The 18,672-nt window shown below is 37.6% G+C and overlaps 1 protein-coding gene across 2 annotated transcripts in view; it reads left to right on the top strand.

Annotated features, from left to right (window-relative positions):
• The window catches only part of VAMP7 (vesicle associated membrane protein 7), a 76,897-nt gene that overhangs the window by 44,738 nt on the left and 13,487 nt on the right, over positions 1 to 18,672 (top strand). For both annotated transcript variants that reach the window (XM_043896244.1, XM_043896243.1), the window contains exon 6: positions 13,325 to 13,392. In XM_043896244.1, the coding sequence (XP_043752179.1) occupies positions 13,325 to 13,392 (68 nt within the window). The remainder of the gene's footprint in view (positions 1 to 13,324; positions 13,393 to 18,672) is intronic.

The raw sequence follows: 18,672 nt of genomic DNA, 5'->3' as shown, positions 1-18,672 counted from the left end.
AATGTCTGCTTAAAAATTTGAATTTACAATTTAAATTACTTTTACACTTACTATTAGAACACTTAAAAGTAATGAAAAGATGTTTTAAAAAATTTATTGTCTCACCATCCTAAAATTTATTTCCATTTACTTTAAATTTTTATTCATATGTTTACATAGTTGAAAGTCATATTTTATATTCAGTTTTATGGAGGCAGTGTAATATAGTAATCAAGATTTGGAGTCATATATGCCTGAGTTTGAATCCTTATTTCACTTCCTACCTTCTGGTAGGCCTTCATCAATCTTCTAACCTCTCTGACCTTTATCTGCAAAAAAAGGAGATAATAAAACCTAAGTTTACCAGCATAAAAAATGGTAATATATATATATAATACTTTGTACAGTGCTTGGCACATAGTAAGAGCTGAATTATTATTGGTTGTTAGTCTGTTCTATGCTTGTACAGTATTTCTTTGAGTTATATCACAGTTTGCCAATCATGTCTTTATGTTGGACATTTTGGTGCAGAGTAGTATTACTCAAAATTTAAGGAGCTTGCTCCAGAATGTAAGTCAATGCTCTGCTTCCTTCACTGAGAACATCTTTCTATGAAATCATCAATTCGAGTGAACAGTGTATTTGAGGCTTAGTTGAGCAGTAGCAGACACTCTTAGGTAGCACTGATTTAGAGGTTTCTGTTATAGTAATAGTACTGTTATAAATATTTTTATGCCTATGATTTTTTCTTGGGCTTCTCAGGTGGCACAGGGGTAAAGAATCTGCCTGTAAATGCAGTAGATTCAGGAGACACAGGTTCAATCCCTGGGTTGGGAAGATCCCCTGGAGGAGGAATGGGAACCCACTTCAGTGTTCTTGCCTGACACATCCCGTAGACAGAGGAGCCTGGTGGGCTACAGTCCATGAGGTTGCAAAGAGTCAGACACAGCTTAACAACTGAGCATCATGCTTGTTTTTCTTGTTGTTTTGTTGAGATTAATTCCAAGAAATGGGATTAATAATCAAAAGCCAGAAACATTTTTGCATTTCTTAATATGTATGTCTGTTGGTTATTTGAAGGGATTTTCTTTCATTGATATTAATTTTGATTGTATGTCTAGATGCAGACTAGAGAACCTCATGAAAAACTACTAATATTTTTCTTTTTGGTCACCAAATATATTTATTTTGCTTGAAAGTGGAAGCAGCCAACTGCTGAAATATTATTTATTGCAGATGCATAATGTTCCCAGAAAATGAACTCTTTTAATCAACTCCTCTTAAATGACTTATTTTTAGAATTATAGAAATAGCAAATTTAAAATGTAGGAAAAACATGTCAAATCTTCTCCTTTTCATTTTTTAGCAGCTTTATTGAGATGCAATTCACATACCATACAATTCACCCTTTTAACCTATACAATCCAACTGTTTTTACTATATCCACAGAGTTGTGTGACAATCATCTCACAATCAATTTTAGAACATTTTCATTATCCCCAAAAGAAATCCTGTACCCATTTACAGTCACTCCTCTTTTCTCTTCAACCTCCAGACCTAAGCAGCAATTAATCTCCTTTCTTTGTATATGTATTTGCCTGTTCTTGACATTTCATATAAATGGAGTTATATAAAATATGGCCTTAGTGATTTTGAAGTATATAATACAATATTATTGATGATGATTAGCATGCTGTACACTAGATGTCCAGAACTTATTAATCTTCTAGTTGCAAATTTATACCCTTTCACAGCATCTCTCCGATTCCTTTTCCCCCCAGTCTTGGTACTCACCATTCTGGTTCAACAAGGTTTACATTTTTAGATTCCACATATGAGTAATGTCATACAAAATTTGTCTTTCTTTGACTAACTTATCTCATTAAGCATGGTGCCCTCAATATTCATCCCTGTTGCAAATGACAGGACTTCCATCTTTCTCATGGTTCAGTAATATTCCATTATATATATGCACCATGCCTTCTTTATCTATTCATCCATTGATGGGCACTTAGTTCATTTACATATCTAGACTGTTGTGAATAATGCTGCACTAAACATGGGAGTACAGATATCCTTTCAATATCCTGCTTTCATTTCCTTTAGATGGATACCCAGAAATGCAGTTGCTAGATATATGTGTTAGTTATAGTTTTAATTTCTTAAGGAAACTCCATGCTGTTTTTGATGATGATTGAACCAATTTACATTTCCACCAGCAGTTCATAAGGCTTCCCTTTACTCCATATGCTCATCAATACTTATGTCTTATCTTCTTGCTGATAGCCATTCTAATTGGTATAAAGTTGATATTTCATTGTGGTTTTTATTTGCATGTCCCTGTTGATTTGTGATGTTGAGCATTTTTAATGTACCTGCTGGCCATTTGTATATCTTCTTTGGAAAAATTCTATTCAGTTCCTCTGCCTATTTTTAAATCAGATTTTTTTTTTTTGGTTATTGAGTTGTATTAATTCCTTATATATTTTGGATGATAAACCCTTATCCAGTATATGGTTTATAAATGTTTTCTCCCATTCTATAGGTTACCTTTTCATTTTGTTGATTGTTACTTTTCCTGTCCAGAAGCTTTTTAGTTTGATGTAGTCCAGCTTACTGATTTTGCTTTCATTGCTTGTGCTTTTGATATCCTAAGTATCATTGCAAAGACCAGTGTCAAGAACTTTCTTCTTATATTTTCTTCTAGGTGTGTATTGGCTTCAAGTCTTACGTTTAAGTCTTTTCTCCATTTCAAATTAATTTTTGAGTGATGTATATTGGGGTCCAATTTCCAGTTTCTGCATGTGGTTATCCATGTGGTTTTCTGAACACCATTTTTGAAGAAGTTATCCTTTCCTCTATTGAGTATTCTTGACTCTCTTGTCAAATCTTAGTTGACCATATGCATGGGGGTTTATTTCTGATCTTTCAATTTTGTTACTTTGGTCCATGTATCTATTTTTGCCAGTAATACTATTTTAATAACTATAGCTTTATTAGTATAGCTTGAAATCAGGAAGTCTAATGCCTCTGCCCTTGTTCTTCTTTCTCAGGATTTCTTTGGCTATTTGGGATCTTTTTCGGTTCTGTACACATTTTAGGATTTTTTTTTTTTCTATTTCTGTCAAAAATGCCATTAGAATTTTGATGGAGATTGCATTGAATCTGTAGGTGACTTTGGCTAATATGAGCATTTTAACTATTAATTTTTCTGATCCATGGACATAGGATATATTTCCATTTGTTTGTATCTTCTTTAATTTCTTTAATCAACGTCTTGTAGTTTTTTAGCACACAGATCTTTACTTCCTTGGTTAAAATTATTCCTAAATATTTTTTATTTTATGGTATTGTGATTGGGATAGTTTTATTACTTTTTTGATATTTTGTTGTTATATAGAAACAACTGGTTTCTGTATGTTGATTTTATATCCTGCAACTTGACTGAATTCATGGATTAGTTTCTGGTTGAATCTTTGAGATGTTTGATGTATAATATCATATTATCTTAAATAATGGCAATTTTTCTTCTTCCTTTTCATTTTGGATCCTTTTTATTTCTTTGTCTTGTCTGATTGCTCTAGCTAGGATTTCTAGTACTTTATGAATAACAGTGAGAAAGTGGGCACTCTTGTCTTGTTTCTGATATTAGAGGAAAGACTCAATCTTTCACCATTGAGCATGATGTTAAGCTCTGGGTCTGACATATATAGCCTTTATTATGTTGAAGTAAGTTCTTTCAATATTCAAGCTGTTGAGAGTTTTTGTCATGAAATTATGCTGTATTTTGTCAGTTGTATTTTCTGCATCTTTTGAGATGATCATAAATAGTTTTCATTCTATTAACATTGTATATCACATGTATTGACCTGTGTATGTTGAACTACTTGTGTAGTTGAACTATCCTTCCTTCCTAGGGATAAATCCCACCTAGTCATGGTGATTGTTTTGATGTGTTGTCAAATTCAATTTGGTGTTTTTTTTTTTTTTAGAATTTTTGTACCTATATTCATCAAGAGTATTGGTTTAATTTCCTTTTCTCATAGTGTCCCTATCTGTCTTTGGTATCAGGATAGTGCTGGCCTTGTAAAATGAGTTTGTGAGTGTTCCCTTCTAAGTTTTTTCGAAGAGTTTGAGATGAATTGCCATTCATTTTTCTTTAAATATTTGGTAGAATTCACCAGTGAAGCTGTTTGGTACTAGGATTTTGATTACTGGTTCAGTCTTCTTTGGAGACCCTGGTTCAATTCCTGGGTTGGGAAGATTCCCAGGAGAAAGGATAGGCTACCCACTTCAGTATTCTTGGGATTCCCTTGTGGCTCAGCTGGTAAAGAATCCGCCTGCAATGCAGGAGACCTGGGTTTGATCCCTAGGCGGGGAAGATCCCCTGGAGAAGGGAAAGGCTACCCACTCCAGTACCCTGGCCTGGAGAATTCCATGGACTGTATAGTCCATGGGGTGGCAAAGAGGCGGACATGACTGAGCAACTTTCACTTTCAGTCTCTTTATTCATTATTAGAATGTTCATAGTTTCTTTCTTTCTGATTCAGTCTCGGTAGGCTGTATGTTTCTAGGAATGTATTCATTTCTTCTAGGTTATCCAGTTTGTTGGCATATAACTATTCATAGTAGTCTCTAATGATTCTTTGTATTTCTGAGCTATCAGTTGTGATGTCTTCTCTTTTATTTCTGGTTTTATTTATTTGGGTCCTCTTAGTCTAGCCATAGCTTTGTCAATTTTGTTTATCTTTTCAGAAAACCAGCTCGTAGTTTTCTTGGTATTTTCTGTTGCAATTTTTGGCCTCTATTTCAGTTAATTTCCACCATAAGTTTTGTTATTTCCTTTCTTATGCTAATTTTGGGCTTGCTTTGTTCTTTTTCTGATTCCTTGAATTGTAAAGTTTAGTTGCTTATTTGAAAGCTTTCTAATTTTTTAATATATTCATTTATCACTATAAATTTCCCTTTCAGACTGTTTTTGCACCATCCTATATGTTTTAGTGTGTTGTCTTTCCATTTTTATTTGTTTGAAGTTTTTTTTTATTTCCATTTTGATTTATTTTTTGACCCATTGGTTGTTTAGGAGTGTGTTATTTAGGTTCCACATATTTGAAGATTTTCTACTTTTCTTTTAGTGTTGATTTCTAGTTTCATGCCATTGTGGACAGAAAAGATAGTATGGCTCAATCTTCTTAAATCAGTTAAGACTTGCTTTGTATCATATCATGTAGTCTATCCTGGAGAATGTTCTGTGTGTACTTGAGAAGAATGTGTATTCTGCTGCTGTTGGATGGAATGTTTTTTACATGTCTGTTAGGTTCACTTGGTCTAATGTATGTTTCAAATCCAGTATTTCTGTTTTGATTTTCTGTCTGGATGACCTATTCATTGCTGAGGAGGGTATTGAAGTCCCTTAATATTATTGTATTGTCTGTTTCTCCATTCAGATCTTTTAATATTAGCCAGAAATAATTAGGTTCTCTGATGTTGTATGAGCATATCAATGTGATTGTTAATATCTTCTTAATGAATTGACCACTTTATTATTTTATGATGACCTTATTTGTCTCTTAATACCATTTTGGGGGGCTTCCCTTTTGGCTCAGCTAGTAAAGACTCTGCCTGCAATGTGGGAGACGTGGGTTCGATCCCTGGGTTGGGAAGATCCCCTGGAGAAAGGAAAGGCTATCCACTCCAGTATTCTGGCCTAGAGAATTCCATGTACAGTCTTATTTTGTGTGATCTTAAGTATAGTTAATACTATAAAGTGAAAGAGGAGAGTGAAAAAGTTGGCTTAAAGCTTAACATTCAGAAAACTAAGATCATGGCATCTGGATCCATTACCTCATGGGAAATAGATGGGGAGACAGTGGAGACAGTGTCAGACTTTTTTTTTTTTGGGCTCCAAAATCACTGCAGATGGTGACTGCAGCCATGAAATTAAAAGACACTTACTCCTTGGAAGGAAAGTTGTGACCAACCTAGATAGCATATTAAAAAGCCAGAGACATTACTTTGCCAACAAAGGTCTGTCTGGTCAAGGCTATGGTTTTTCCAGTGGTCATGTATGAATATGAGAGTTGGACTGTGAAGAAAGCTGAGCGCCGAAAAATTGATGCTTTTGAACTATGGTGTTGGAGAAGACTCTTGAGAGTCCCTTGGACTGCAAGGAGATCCAACCAGTCCATCCTAAAGGAGATCAGTCCTGGGTGTTCATTGGAAGGGCTGATGCTGAAGCTGAAACACCAATACTTTGGCCACCTGATGCGAAAAGCTGACTCATTTAAAAAGACCCTGATGCTGGGAAAGATTGAGGGCAGGAGGAGAAGGGGACAGCAGAGGATGAGATGGATGGATGGCATCACCGACTCAGTGGGCATGAGTTTGAGTGAAGTCCAGGAGTTTGTGATGGACAGGGAGGCCTGGCGTGCTGCGATTCATGGGGTCGCAAAGAGTCGGACACAACTGAGTGACTGAACTGACTAATTGACTAAGTATAGTTATCCCCACTTTCTTTTGGTTTCAACTTGCATGGAATATGTTTTCCCATTCCTTCACTTTGAGTCTGTGTGTGTACTTCACTCTGAAATGAGTCTCTTGGAGGCAGTATATAGTTGGGTCTTCCTTTTTTTTTTCTAATCTGTCCAACGACTCTGTGCCTTTTGATTGGTGAATTCAATCTATTTATAGTTTGATTAATTATTGATATGAAAAGCCTTACTGATTGCATCTAATTCATTGCTTTCTGGCTGTTTTATAGTTTTATTGTTCCGTTTTTCCTCTATTTCTGCTTACTTTTTAAAAATTGGTGATTTTCTGTAGTAGTGTCCTCTATTTCCCCTTTCTTTGTCTTCTGTGAGTCTGATATAGACTTTTGTTTTATGGCTTCCATTGGGCTTAAATAAAGAATCTTATAGATGAAGCAGCCCATTTAAAACTGATAGCACTTGTCTCATGCATCCAGCCTGGGCTGGTGATCTGTGGTGCACTGGGAAGACCCAGAGGAATAGGGTGGAGAGGAAGGTGGGAGGGGGGATCGGGATGGGGAATACATGTAAATCCATGGCTGATTCATGTCAATGTGTGACAAAAACCACTACAATATTGTAAAGTAATTAGCCTCCAACTAATAAAAATAAATGGAAAAAAAAACTGATAGCAACTTAACTTTGCATACAAAAGCTCCACCCGTTTTCTGTCCCTCTTATATTTTTGCTATCACACTTTGCCTCTTTTTATATTGTGTATTCATTAACAAATATAGTAGCTGTAGTTATTTTTAATACTCTTTTGCTTTAAGTTTTATACTATAGTTTTTCAACACACCATCATATTACAGAATTAGTCTTCTAAATCAGCGTATTTACCTTTACCAGTGTATTATATATTTTTATATGTCTTCATGTCACTAGTTAGCATCTTTTCCTTTCAGCATTTCTGCATTGCGAGTCTGGTGGTGATGAAATCCCTCAGATTTTGTTTGTCTGGGGATGTCTGTATTCCTCCTTCATATCTGAAGGATAACTTTTCTGTACTATTCTTGGCTGGCAATGTTTTTGATTCAACATTTTTAATGTGTCATTCTGCTCTCTCCTGGCTTGTAGGGTTTCTGCTGAGAAAACTGCTGATAACCTAATGGGGATTCTTTTGTAGGTAACAGTCTTTTTCTCTGGCTGCTTTTAGGATTTCTCTTTATCTTTGTTTTTTGACAATATCATTATGATTTATCTTAATAAAGTCTTTTTGCATTAAGATAAAAGGGTGATTAGCATCATGAATTTGGATGTCCAAGTCTCTCAAGTTTGGGAAGTTCTCAGCTACTTTTCTGCCTTTTATCCCTCTCTTTTCCCTCTGGAACCCCAGTTATTCTAATATGTGTATGCTTGATGGAATCCTATAGATCACATAGGCTTTCTTCATCCTTTTCCATTATTTTTTCTTTGTTATCCTTTAACTTCAGATTTCCTATCCTCTAGCTCATTTGTTGTATCTTCCACTCAGTCTATTCTGAGATAGATGCTCTCTATTGCATTTTTCATCTCATTCATTGAATTCTTCAGCTCCAGAATTTGTTTAGTTCTTTTGCATGATTTCTATCTCTTCATTAAATTTCAGATTTTGTTCATGTACTGTTTTCCTTATTTTGTTGAATTGTCTCTCTGTGTTTTCTTGCTGCTCTTTGGTTTCTTCAAAACTGCTGTTTTGAATTCTTTATCAGCTAAATCACAAAATTTCATGTCTTTGATTTTGGTTATTGGTGAATGATTATCTTTTGGTGATGTCATGTGTTTTCTTAATTCTTCATCCTCCTTGGAGTTTTGTGTCACTGCTTTCATATACGAAGTATCAAACATCTCCTCACATCTTTATTCCCTTCAGGTGGGAAATTCTATTCATAAACCCTGTTATATCTGGGATTTTCTCTGACTTTGTGTTGACATACCATGCTCCATGCTTCTTGCTCCCTCTTGTGGCATAATTTTTAAGCTTTTGTGTCTTCTCTGGTCTTACAGCTCACCAGGGTGTCTGCTAGAAACATCTCTTTTGTTTTGCTGAAGGTAGCACTACAACTCAAGTTTATGGTTTCTCCGTTGCACACAGACCCTGGTCAGATACTTTGAGAGCACTCTTTTTATTGGAGCTTGCTCTTGCCACTGAACTCAGGAGTATGTATAAGGAGATAGCTGGAGAGGGGGGAGAGGTGTGAGTCTTGCACTCTGGGCATTGCAGGTGATTGTGGGACTGGTGAAGGGATCATGGGGTGAGGGTTTCCCATAAACTTGTGAATGGACTTTCTGCTGAAGTCCTGAACACAATCATGAGGAACCATATCCTTTGATAATGTTTGATATTCTTACCTGCTTCTTTCCTGATCGCCTCCATTCCCCCTCCCCAGAGTCATGGAAATCCAGCCTCAAATTTGTTTTGTTTTGCTCAAGTGGCATGCTGGACTCTCCCTCTGCAAGGCCAAACTTCTACAAATTCTCTTTTGTCCTTGGGTGCCTGCCCAAGTCAGCACTATTCAGCTTTTCCCTAACCCCACCATGACCAAGAGGGGTTGGGGCAAATCACCAGTCCTGCTGATTCTACAGCCCATGTCATGGTCTGTCTGCCTGTTACCAATGTATAGGTGGATGAGAATCCTCCCAGGGCTCTTGGCATATGATGCTGGACCCTAAAATTCTAACAGAGAGACTCTTGTTCATGGATAGATGTCTAATTAGTTGCTTAAAAGGAGGGAGAAAAGAAGGAATGTCTTATGCCACTATGTTGCTGACATCACCCCACTTTTCCTTGTTGTATTCAGAGTTGAGCTCACTCACTCTCCTCTATTGCAGTAGTGCTTTTTTTTTTTTTTTGCTGCACCACATGGTGTGTGGGATCTTAGTTCCCCTACCAGGGATCAAACCAATGCACTGTCATTGGAAGCATAGACTCAACCACAGAACTGCCAGGGAAGTCCCTGTTGCAGTAGTCTTGAATAAAGTCTTTCTTACCATTTTTGATGAGCAGAATTAATTCTTTTTAATAATATTTCTCTTCCATCATCTTTCTTGCCTTGTTTCCATTTTTTATGCTATTGTAAATGGAATTTTTCTTTCATTCTTGGATTTTTCATTGCTTTTGTATAGCAATACAGTTGGTTTTTTGTATTTTGATCTTGTACAACCTTGTTGAACTCATTTATTTTAATCATTCCTTATGATTTTATATGTACAGGATCATACCATTGGAAAATATAGTTTTAATTCTTCCTTTCCAATCTTGATAATTTTCATTTCTTTCTCCTGTCTAATTGCCCTAACTAGAACCTCTGGTACAGTGTTGCATAAAAGCAGCAACAGTGGATATGCTTGTCTTATTCCTAATCTTAGGAAGACTTTCACAGTTATGTATGATGTTAGCTGTGGTTCTTTCATAGGTGCCATTCATCAGATTCTGGAAATTTCCTTCTATTTCTTGTTTGTTGAGTTATCATGTAAAGGTGTTGGATTTTATCAAGTGCTTTTTGCGTCTGTTGAGATGTTCATGTTGTATTGTCCTTTATTTTATTAATACATTGCAATCATTGATTTTTGAATATGAAAGTAACCTTGCATTTCTGAAACAAATGCCACTTCATCATGGTTTATAATCATTTTTATATCTTGCTGGATTCATTTTACCAGTACTTAACTGAGGGCTTTTTTATGTATATTCATAAGATACATTGATGTATTATTTTCTTGTAATATCTTTGTCTGGTTTTGATACTAGACTGTTACTGACTTCATCGGATAAGTTGTGAGTATTCCCTCTTCTTCTATTTTTATAAAAATTTGTGAAAATTGGTATTAATTCTTGAAATGTTTGGTAGAATTCACCCTTAAAGCCATCTGTGCCTGTACTTCTGTTTGTGCAAAGTTTAAGAATTACAGATTGAATATCTTTCTTTGTTGTAGCTCTGTTCAGATATTCTATTTCTTCTTGAGTCTGTTTAGGTGGTTTGTGTCTTCTTAGGAATTTATCCATTTCATTTTTCTAATGTGTTGACATACTCTTGTTCATAGTATTCTCTTAGGATCCCTTTCATTTCTGTGAAGTTGATAGTGATTATTTTAGTAATTTGATAATTTGCTTTCCTTTTTTTGGTCTGTTTATGCAAATATTTGTCAGTTTTGTTGATGTTTTCAAACCTACTTTTGGTTTCATTGATTTCTCTGTTGTTTTGCTGATATTTTTTCTGCTCTGATGTTTATTATCTGCTTCTCCTTTTTAGCTTTGGATTTAGTTTGCTCTTCTTTTTCCAGTTCCTTAAGGTAAAAAGATAGGTTATTAATTTGAGATCTTTTGTCTTAGTCAACTTAGAATACTATAAAAAGTACCACAGACTGGGTAGCTTAAAAAACAGAAAGTGATTTTCTCACAGTTCTGGAAACTGGAAATACAAGATCAGGGTGCCTGCATGGTTGGGTTCTGGTGGGAACTGTCTTCCCAGCTTGCAGATTGTGCCTTATCACTGTGTCCTCAGATGGCTGGAAATAAAACAGGGAACAAGCTCTCTGGTGTCTCTTCTTGGAAGGACATGAACCTCATCATAATCCTGCATGACCTTATCTAAACCTAATGATTTCCCAAAAGCCCCATCTCTGAATTAGGGGTTAGGGCTTCATTATATGAATTTGTAGGGATGCAGTTCAGTCTATAACATTTTCTCTTTAATGTAGGTGTTTGCTGCTATAAATTTCCTTCTGTGCACTGCTTTTACTTCATCTCATAAGTTTTTCTTCTGTTACTGATTTCTAATTTCATTCTCTTGTTGAGTGAAACAGCTGAGCTCCCCCATGTCTGTTCTTTTTTCTGTGTCTGGATCACACTTCCCTGTTTCTTTTCATCTCTCATATTTTTTTTGAAAAATTGGACAGTTTAGATAATGTAGCAAGTCTGGGCTCTATTTCCCAACGCTCAGGGTTTGTTGTTTACTTGTGTAGGACTTTTTCTTTGAAGTCTGTTTCTCCCACAGTGTGCAGCCTCCAGTGTCACTTCTCAGAGGGAACAGCCTTGGGCATGCCCACAGTCACCCTGGAATGGCAGAGTTCTCTTGGTTTCTTTTCCTGATCTCACTATTAAGCCTGCCTTTGTAGTATCTCACCCAGCTGTTAGCCTCCACTAATTGCAGGCTAGTTGCTCTATTTTTATTTTTCTCACAGTTCCCCAGACATAAATTCCTCCAGTGATCTAATTAGGTTTGTGTTTCTTTGTCTTTGCAGCTAGTCTTAGGTGTTTGTTTTGACTTCAGGAGGGTTCTTCTTAGCTGATTCTTCCCCAAATACTCTCTGTTAACTTCCAGCTGTCCCATAGTTTAACTTGTTATTCTCATGAAGCTACCAGCTTCATTATCATTGCTTACATCCAAAATCTCCATTGTTTTTTCTAAATTTTTATTTTTTATTTTTTGATTAATTGATTTATTTTAATTGGAGGCTAATTACTTTACAGTATTGTAGTGGTTTTTGCCATACATTGACATGAATCAGCCATGGGTGTACAACATTGTTTTTGACAGCACTCTTAGGCTTGAACTTGCCCATACTCTGTTCCAAATAAAGTCTGAACTCTCAGGGAAGATCTGTTCCTAAGGCCTGCCTTTCCCCTTGGGACCAATCTATGAACCACTGCTCTCATGCTGTGGATACGGGCAGCAAAGTGCTTCTCCTAGAGTGACACCCTTGCTCTACCATTGGAGTGCTGGGTAAACCCGGTCTTTTTGGCTTGCCCCCTTCCAGTGTGGAACCTCTGCTCTATGAGTTATGTCAGGGCAGGGGCACTCACAGCCCAGAGTTCTTGTCCTGCCTCCTGTGGAAGAGCTTCTGCCCTGTGTGTTGGGGGGGCTTGGTAGAGGGAGGAGCCCTCACACCTACCATCCATGCCATGCTTGAATAGAGCTTCTGCCTCACGGACCTGGGGCTGGGGTGAGGAAGGAGGAGAAATGTTGATGAGTTGCCCCTCATGGGGAGAAAGCATAGCTTTTGAATGGGACCTGAGGGAAAAGAGAGCTCCCAGGCTTTATTTGCCAGAAGTAGAGCTGCCATTTTACTGAACTGAAGAATGAAGTAGATCATAGCTCAAATGCCCGAGACTCTCACTGTTCTCACTGAGAGTTCATTGATTTTCTTGTATAAATGTTTCTCCATTTGCTGTATGCCCTTAGGACAGTCACAGTTTTCACAGACTTTGAATTGTTTTTGTTTTTTGTTTTTTCCTAATTTTTACCAGTTGTGATGGTTTTATTGGAGAGACACTCTGGGCAGGACCTCACACTGTGATTTTGGAAATGTCCACCTCTTATTTGTTTTTACTCTCAGATCGTACCCTTCATTTAGGTGTTTGCAAACTACAGCTCTTGCATCAAATCTGGCCTGTCTTTTTACATAGAGTTTCACTGAAACACAATCATGCCCATTCATTTATCTGTTTGTGTCTAATGTGTACACCCCTTTGCTCAGTCTTGTCTGGCTCTTTGCAACTCTGGACTGTAGCCCACCAGGCTCCTTTGTCCATGGGGTTCCCAGGCAAGAAACTGGAGTGGGTTGCCATTTCCTCCTCCAGGGTATCTTCCCTAACCAGGAATCAAACCAGCATCTCCTGCTTGGCAGGCAGATTCTTTACCACTGAGCCACCTGGGAAACCCTTAAGTCTGCCAGAGTTGAGTACAATCTTTTATTTCTTGAAGATTTAAGTGCTTTTGTAGTAAATATGAGTTGTCATGAATACCAGCTATAATTAAAATCAGATTTGTGTTAAAGCCAGAATTAGCAATTTTGTAATATAAACATGATATTTTTTCTTTTCCTGACATTTTCAGATCTGGTAGCTCAGCGAGGCGAAAGATTGGAATTGTTAATCGATAAAACAGAAAATCTTGTGGATTCGGTAAGTATGGAATATGATAGTATTGTAGAGATACTGTGGTTAATGGCTAAAATAATAGGGAAATGTCTTAAAATCGATACTTTAGTGGAGTTTTTTTTCCTTTCTAACCCCCGTTACGTGACTACTTTGTGAAGATGAGGATAACAATGAGGCATAGAAAAACCCACAACTCATTAATAGCCATTAAGGAAGCTTTTGTTTGGAAAATATACTCAGTGTAAAAGAGCATTTTTTTTAAAGCTTTGGATTGGTGCCTACATAACTTAGCACTTCATCTGCGTAGAAGTGTACATTTTGTAACACACAGAACAAAAGTACAGGCCACTTGTGACCCATGATGAATGCTGAAAACCAGACAGTAAAGTCAATTTCTTGCTTACCATGAGAGCTTGACTTTTCCCTGTATTAAGCAAGAGGCAGAGATTGACATGTCCCTATAACCTACTCTTGCTGCAGTTAATTTGTGTCTCTGCATTTTCCATTTGGTTAGCAGATGAAAGTTTTGAAGAAAGATGATAGATATAGAAAGAGTGAATAGATAGTGAATAGAAGGAGGGCAGAGCTCAGTCACAGTTTGGATCTACAAATTTGCATGAAGAGTAGAAGTTTGCACCTTGAAACAGATATAAATGAGTGATCTTGTTCATTCTTACTGACAGCTAGATTGTAGTGGTTTACAGCACAAGCTCTAGAGTCTGTTGCCTGAGACTAAATTCCATCTCTGCCACTTGCTAGTTGTGTGGCCTTAGGCAAGTTACTTAACCTCTCTGTGCCTCCAATCATCGTATATAAAATGGAGATGTAGCTTTTTCATAGTATTTTGAGGATTATAGCACACAATGCATGCAAAGTCCGTAACACAGTGTCATATATATAGTAAGAGCTATTTAAAGGTTCATTGTTAGTTTTATAGGGACATCTGTTAACAGTGGGTCTTAGGAGAATAGTGTGGTCTTTAGCCAAAGTACGTGGAAATTGAAGGAAGGGTGGCACCATAGAGGAAGTCAAAACACCAGGGTTCTGTAATGTCTCACTTTGTAAACCATTGCTTGGGGACAAAGAGGGAAGACACGTTATCTGATTGTAAATCTGCTGGCAGATTTTTTGGTACTTCCAGTCCATCAGACACAACTGAGTGACTGTCACTCACTCACTCAGTCCATCTCTTAGTTATTCCTGATCCCTGGTTGTTATTATTTAGTCACCCAGTCGTGTCTGATTCTTTGCGACCCTATGGACTATTGCCCCACCAGGCTTCTCTGTCCATGGGATTTCCCACAGAAGAATACTGGAGTGGGTTGCCATTTCCTTTTCCAGGAGATATTCCTGACCCAAGGATCAAACTGGTGTCTCCTGCATTGGTGAGCAGATACTTTACCACTGAGCCACTTGGGAAGCCCCCTTAATCCCTGGACATGACCCTATTTAACCAGAGTTGCCTGTGTTTGACCAGTACTAGTAGAGTCTGCACTTTTCCCAAAAAAAAAAAAAAAAAAAAAAAAAAACCCTTCTTAAGTTTGTTGATTGAATAACCCAGAATAAAAAAAGGTATTAATTAACTAACTGCTGCCTCTTTTTATGGAAGAATAACAAATACAGCAAAGTACAGCAAGTGTACTATTAATAATGTGTAGCTCAGTTATTTTTTATATATGTGCTTATACCCCTGTAACAGGCTTCCCTTTTCATACTGCTCATGGGGTTCTCATACTGTTCATGGGGTTCATACTGTACATGGTGATGGAATTCCAGTTGAGCTATTTCAAATCTTAAAAGATGATGCTGTGAAAGTGCTGCACTCAATATGCCAGCAAATTTGGAAAACTCAGCAGTGGCCACAGGACTAGAAAAGGTCAGTTTTCACTTCAATTCCAAAGAAGGGCAATGCCAAAGAATGTTCGGACCACTGCACAATTGCACTCATCTCACACATTAGTAAAATAATGCTCGAAATTCTCCAAGCTAGGCTTCAACAGTACATGAACTGTGAACTTCCAGATGTTCAAGCTGGGTTTAGAAAAGGCAAAGGAACCAGAGATCAAATTGCCAACATCCGTTGGATCATCAAAAAAGCAAGAGAGTTCCAGAAAAACATCTACTTCTACTTTACTGACTACACCAAAGCCTTTGACTGTGTAGACCACAACAAACTATGGAAAATTCTTCAAGAGATGGGAATACCAGATAACCTGACTTCCGTCCGAATAAATCTGTATGCAGGTCAAGAAGCAACAGTTAGAACTGGACATGGAACAACAGACTGGTTCAAAATTGGGAAAGGAGTACATCAAGGCTGTATATCATCACCCTGCTTATTTAACTTCTATTCAGAGTATATCATGTGAAATGCTGGGCTGGATGAAGCACAGGCTGGAATCAAGATTGCCGGGAGAAATATCACTAACCTCAGATATGCAGATAACACCACCCTTGTGGCAGAAAGCGAAGAACTAAAGAGCCTCTTGATGAAAGTGAAAGAGGAGGGTGAAAAAGTTGGCTTAAAACTCAACATTCAGAAAACTAAGATCATGGCATCTGGTCCCATCACTTCATGGCAAATAGATGGGGAAACAGTGGAAACAGTGACAGACTTTATTTTATTGGGCTCCAAAATCACTTCAGATGGCGACTGCAGCCATGAAATTAAAAGATGCTTGCTCCTTGGAAGAAAAGCTATGATCAACCTTGATAGCATATTAAAAAGCAGAGACGTTACTTTGCTGACAAAGGTCCATCTAGTCAAAACTATGGTTTTTCCAGTAGTCATGTATGGATGTGAGAGTTGGAGTATAAAGTAAACTGAGTGCCAAAGAATTGATGCCTTTGAACTGTGGTGTTGGAGAAGACTCTTGAAAATCCACTGGACTGCAAGGAGATCCATCCAGTCCATCCTAAAGGAAATCAGTCCTGGGTGTTCATTGGAAGGACTGATGCTGAAGCTGAAGCTCCAATACTTTGGCCACCTGATGTGAAGAACTGACTGATTTGAAAAGACCCTGATGCTGGGTAAGACTGAGGGCAGGAGAAAGGGAGGATAGAGGATGAGATGGTTGGATGGCACCACTGAGTCATTGGATGAGTTTGCATAAGTTCTGGGAGTTGTTAATGGACAGGGAAACCTGGTGTGCTGCAGTCCATGGGGTCATAATCGGACACGACTGAGTGACTGAGCTGAACTGAACTGAACTGAGCAGGATTCACAGGTGGCTCAATGATAAAGAATCCACCTGCAATGTAGGAAACACAAATTCGATCCCAGGGTAGGGAAGATCCCCTGGAGAAGGAAATGGCAACACACTCCAGTTCTCTTGCCTGGAAAATCTCATGGACAGAAGAACCTGGCAGGCTACTGTTTCATGGGGTTGCAAAAGAGTCAGACACAACTTAGCGACTAAACAACAATAACACACCCATGTTAATACCACCTCTGTTGTGCTGTGCTTAGTTGCTCAGTCATGTCAGACTCTTTGTGACACCATGGATTGCAGCCCGCCAGTCTCCTCTGTCCTTGGGGATTCTCCAGGCCAGAATACTGGAGTAGGTAGCCTTTCCCTTCTCCAGGGGATCTTTCCAACCCAGGGATCAAACCCAGGTCTCCCTCATTGCAGGCAGATTCTTTACCGACTGGGCCATCAGGGAATCCCAAACACCACCTGGATCAAGACATACATCAAGATATAAAACACCATCAACACCTCAGAAAGCTGCCTCATGCCTCTTCCAGTTAACAATCCCTAACAGAGGTCATTTTTCTGACTTACATCACCCTAGATAGTGTTTTTTCCTGTTCTTAGAATGTATAGAAAAATGGAATCATATGTTACATATTCTTTTCTGTCTGGCCTCTTTCACTCACCAGTATGCCTATGAGATTCATCCATGTTGTTGAGTGCAGTAATAATTTATTATTTTTATTTTTTGTACTACATATTCCGTTGTATAAATCTACCAACCACAGTTTGTTTATCCATTCTTCTCTTTGGGCTTTAATTCTGTATTTTGTTCCATTGTTCTGTTTGTCTGCCTTTATGCCAGTACCACACTGTATTGCTAACTGTGGCTTTATAGAATTCCCTAAGTCCTTCCCTATGTTCTTCTGCAGGATTGTCTTCACCATTTTAGGTCCTTTGCATTTCCATTTATGTTTCAGAATAAGCTTGTTATTTTCCATCCTTTTTTTAAAAAAAAAAGTGTCTTTGATTGTGATTGCATTTAATAGGCCAATTTAGGGAAATTTGGGAATCTTGACAGCTTTGAGTCTTTCTATGCATAAACCTGGCATATCTCTGCTTTGCATAGGATTTCTTTAATTTTTCTTACCAGTGTTTTTTAGTTTTTTGTATACAAGTCTTGCACATACTTTGTGAAATTTACCTTTGAGAATTTCATGGTTTTGTGTACTACTGTAAATTTAAAATTTTGTTTTCCAATATTTATTCTTGTATATAGAAATGAAGTTGATTTTTTTAAAAATTTTTTTATTTGTTGGAGGCTAATTACTTCACAACATTTCAGTGGGTTTTGTCATACATTGATATGAATCAGCCATAGATTTACACTTATTCCCCATCCCGATCCCCCCTCCCACCTCCCTCTCCACCCGATTCCTCTGGGTCTTCCCAGTGTACCAGGCCCGAGCACTTGTCTCATGCATCCCACCTGGGCTGGTGATCTGTTTCACCATAGATAGTATACATGCTGTTCTTTTGAAACATCCCACCCTCACCTTCTCCCACAGAGTTCAAAAGTCTGTTCTGTATTTCTGTGTCTCTTTTTCTGTTTTGCATATAGGGTTATCGTTACCATCTTTCTAAATTCCATATATATGTGGCACAAAGACAGAAATATAGACCAATGGAACAGAATAGAAAGCCCAGAGATAAATCCACGGACGTATGGACACCTTATCTTTGACAAAGGAGGCAAGGATATACAATGGAAAAAAGACAACCTCTTTAACAAGTGGTGCTGGGAAAACTGGTCAACCACTTGTAAAAGAATGAAACTAGAACACTTTCTAACACCATACACAAAAATAAACTCAAAATGGATTAAAGATCTAAATGTCAGACCTGAAACTGATTTTTATATATTGACCTGGTTTATATCCTGCAACTTTGCAAAATTCACTTATTCTACTAACATTTTTGGTAGATGCTTGCTTTCTATTTCTTTTCCTTATCTTATTACACTGACTAGAACCTACATGATAGTGAAGACAAGTCATAAGAATAGACATTCTTGCATGGAGCACATCTTGTGGGGAAAGATTCAGTATTT

The sequence above is a fragment of the Cervus elaphus genome, chromosome X, assembly GCF_910594005.1.
Source record: "Cervus elaphus chromosome X, mCerEla1.1, whole genome shotgun sequence".
Classification (NCBI taxonomy): Eukaryota; Metazoa; Chordata; class Mammalia; order Artiodactyla; family Cervidae; genus Cervus; species Cervus elaphus.
This window is presented reverse-complemented; position numbering and strand designations above follow the sequence as displayed.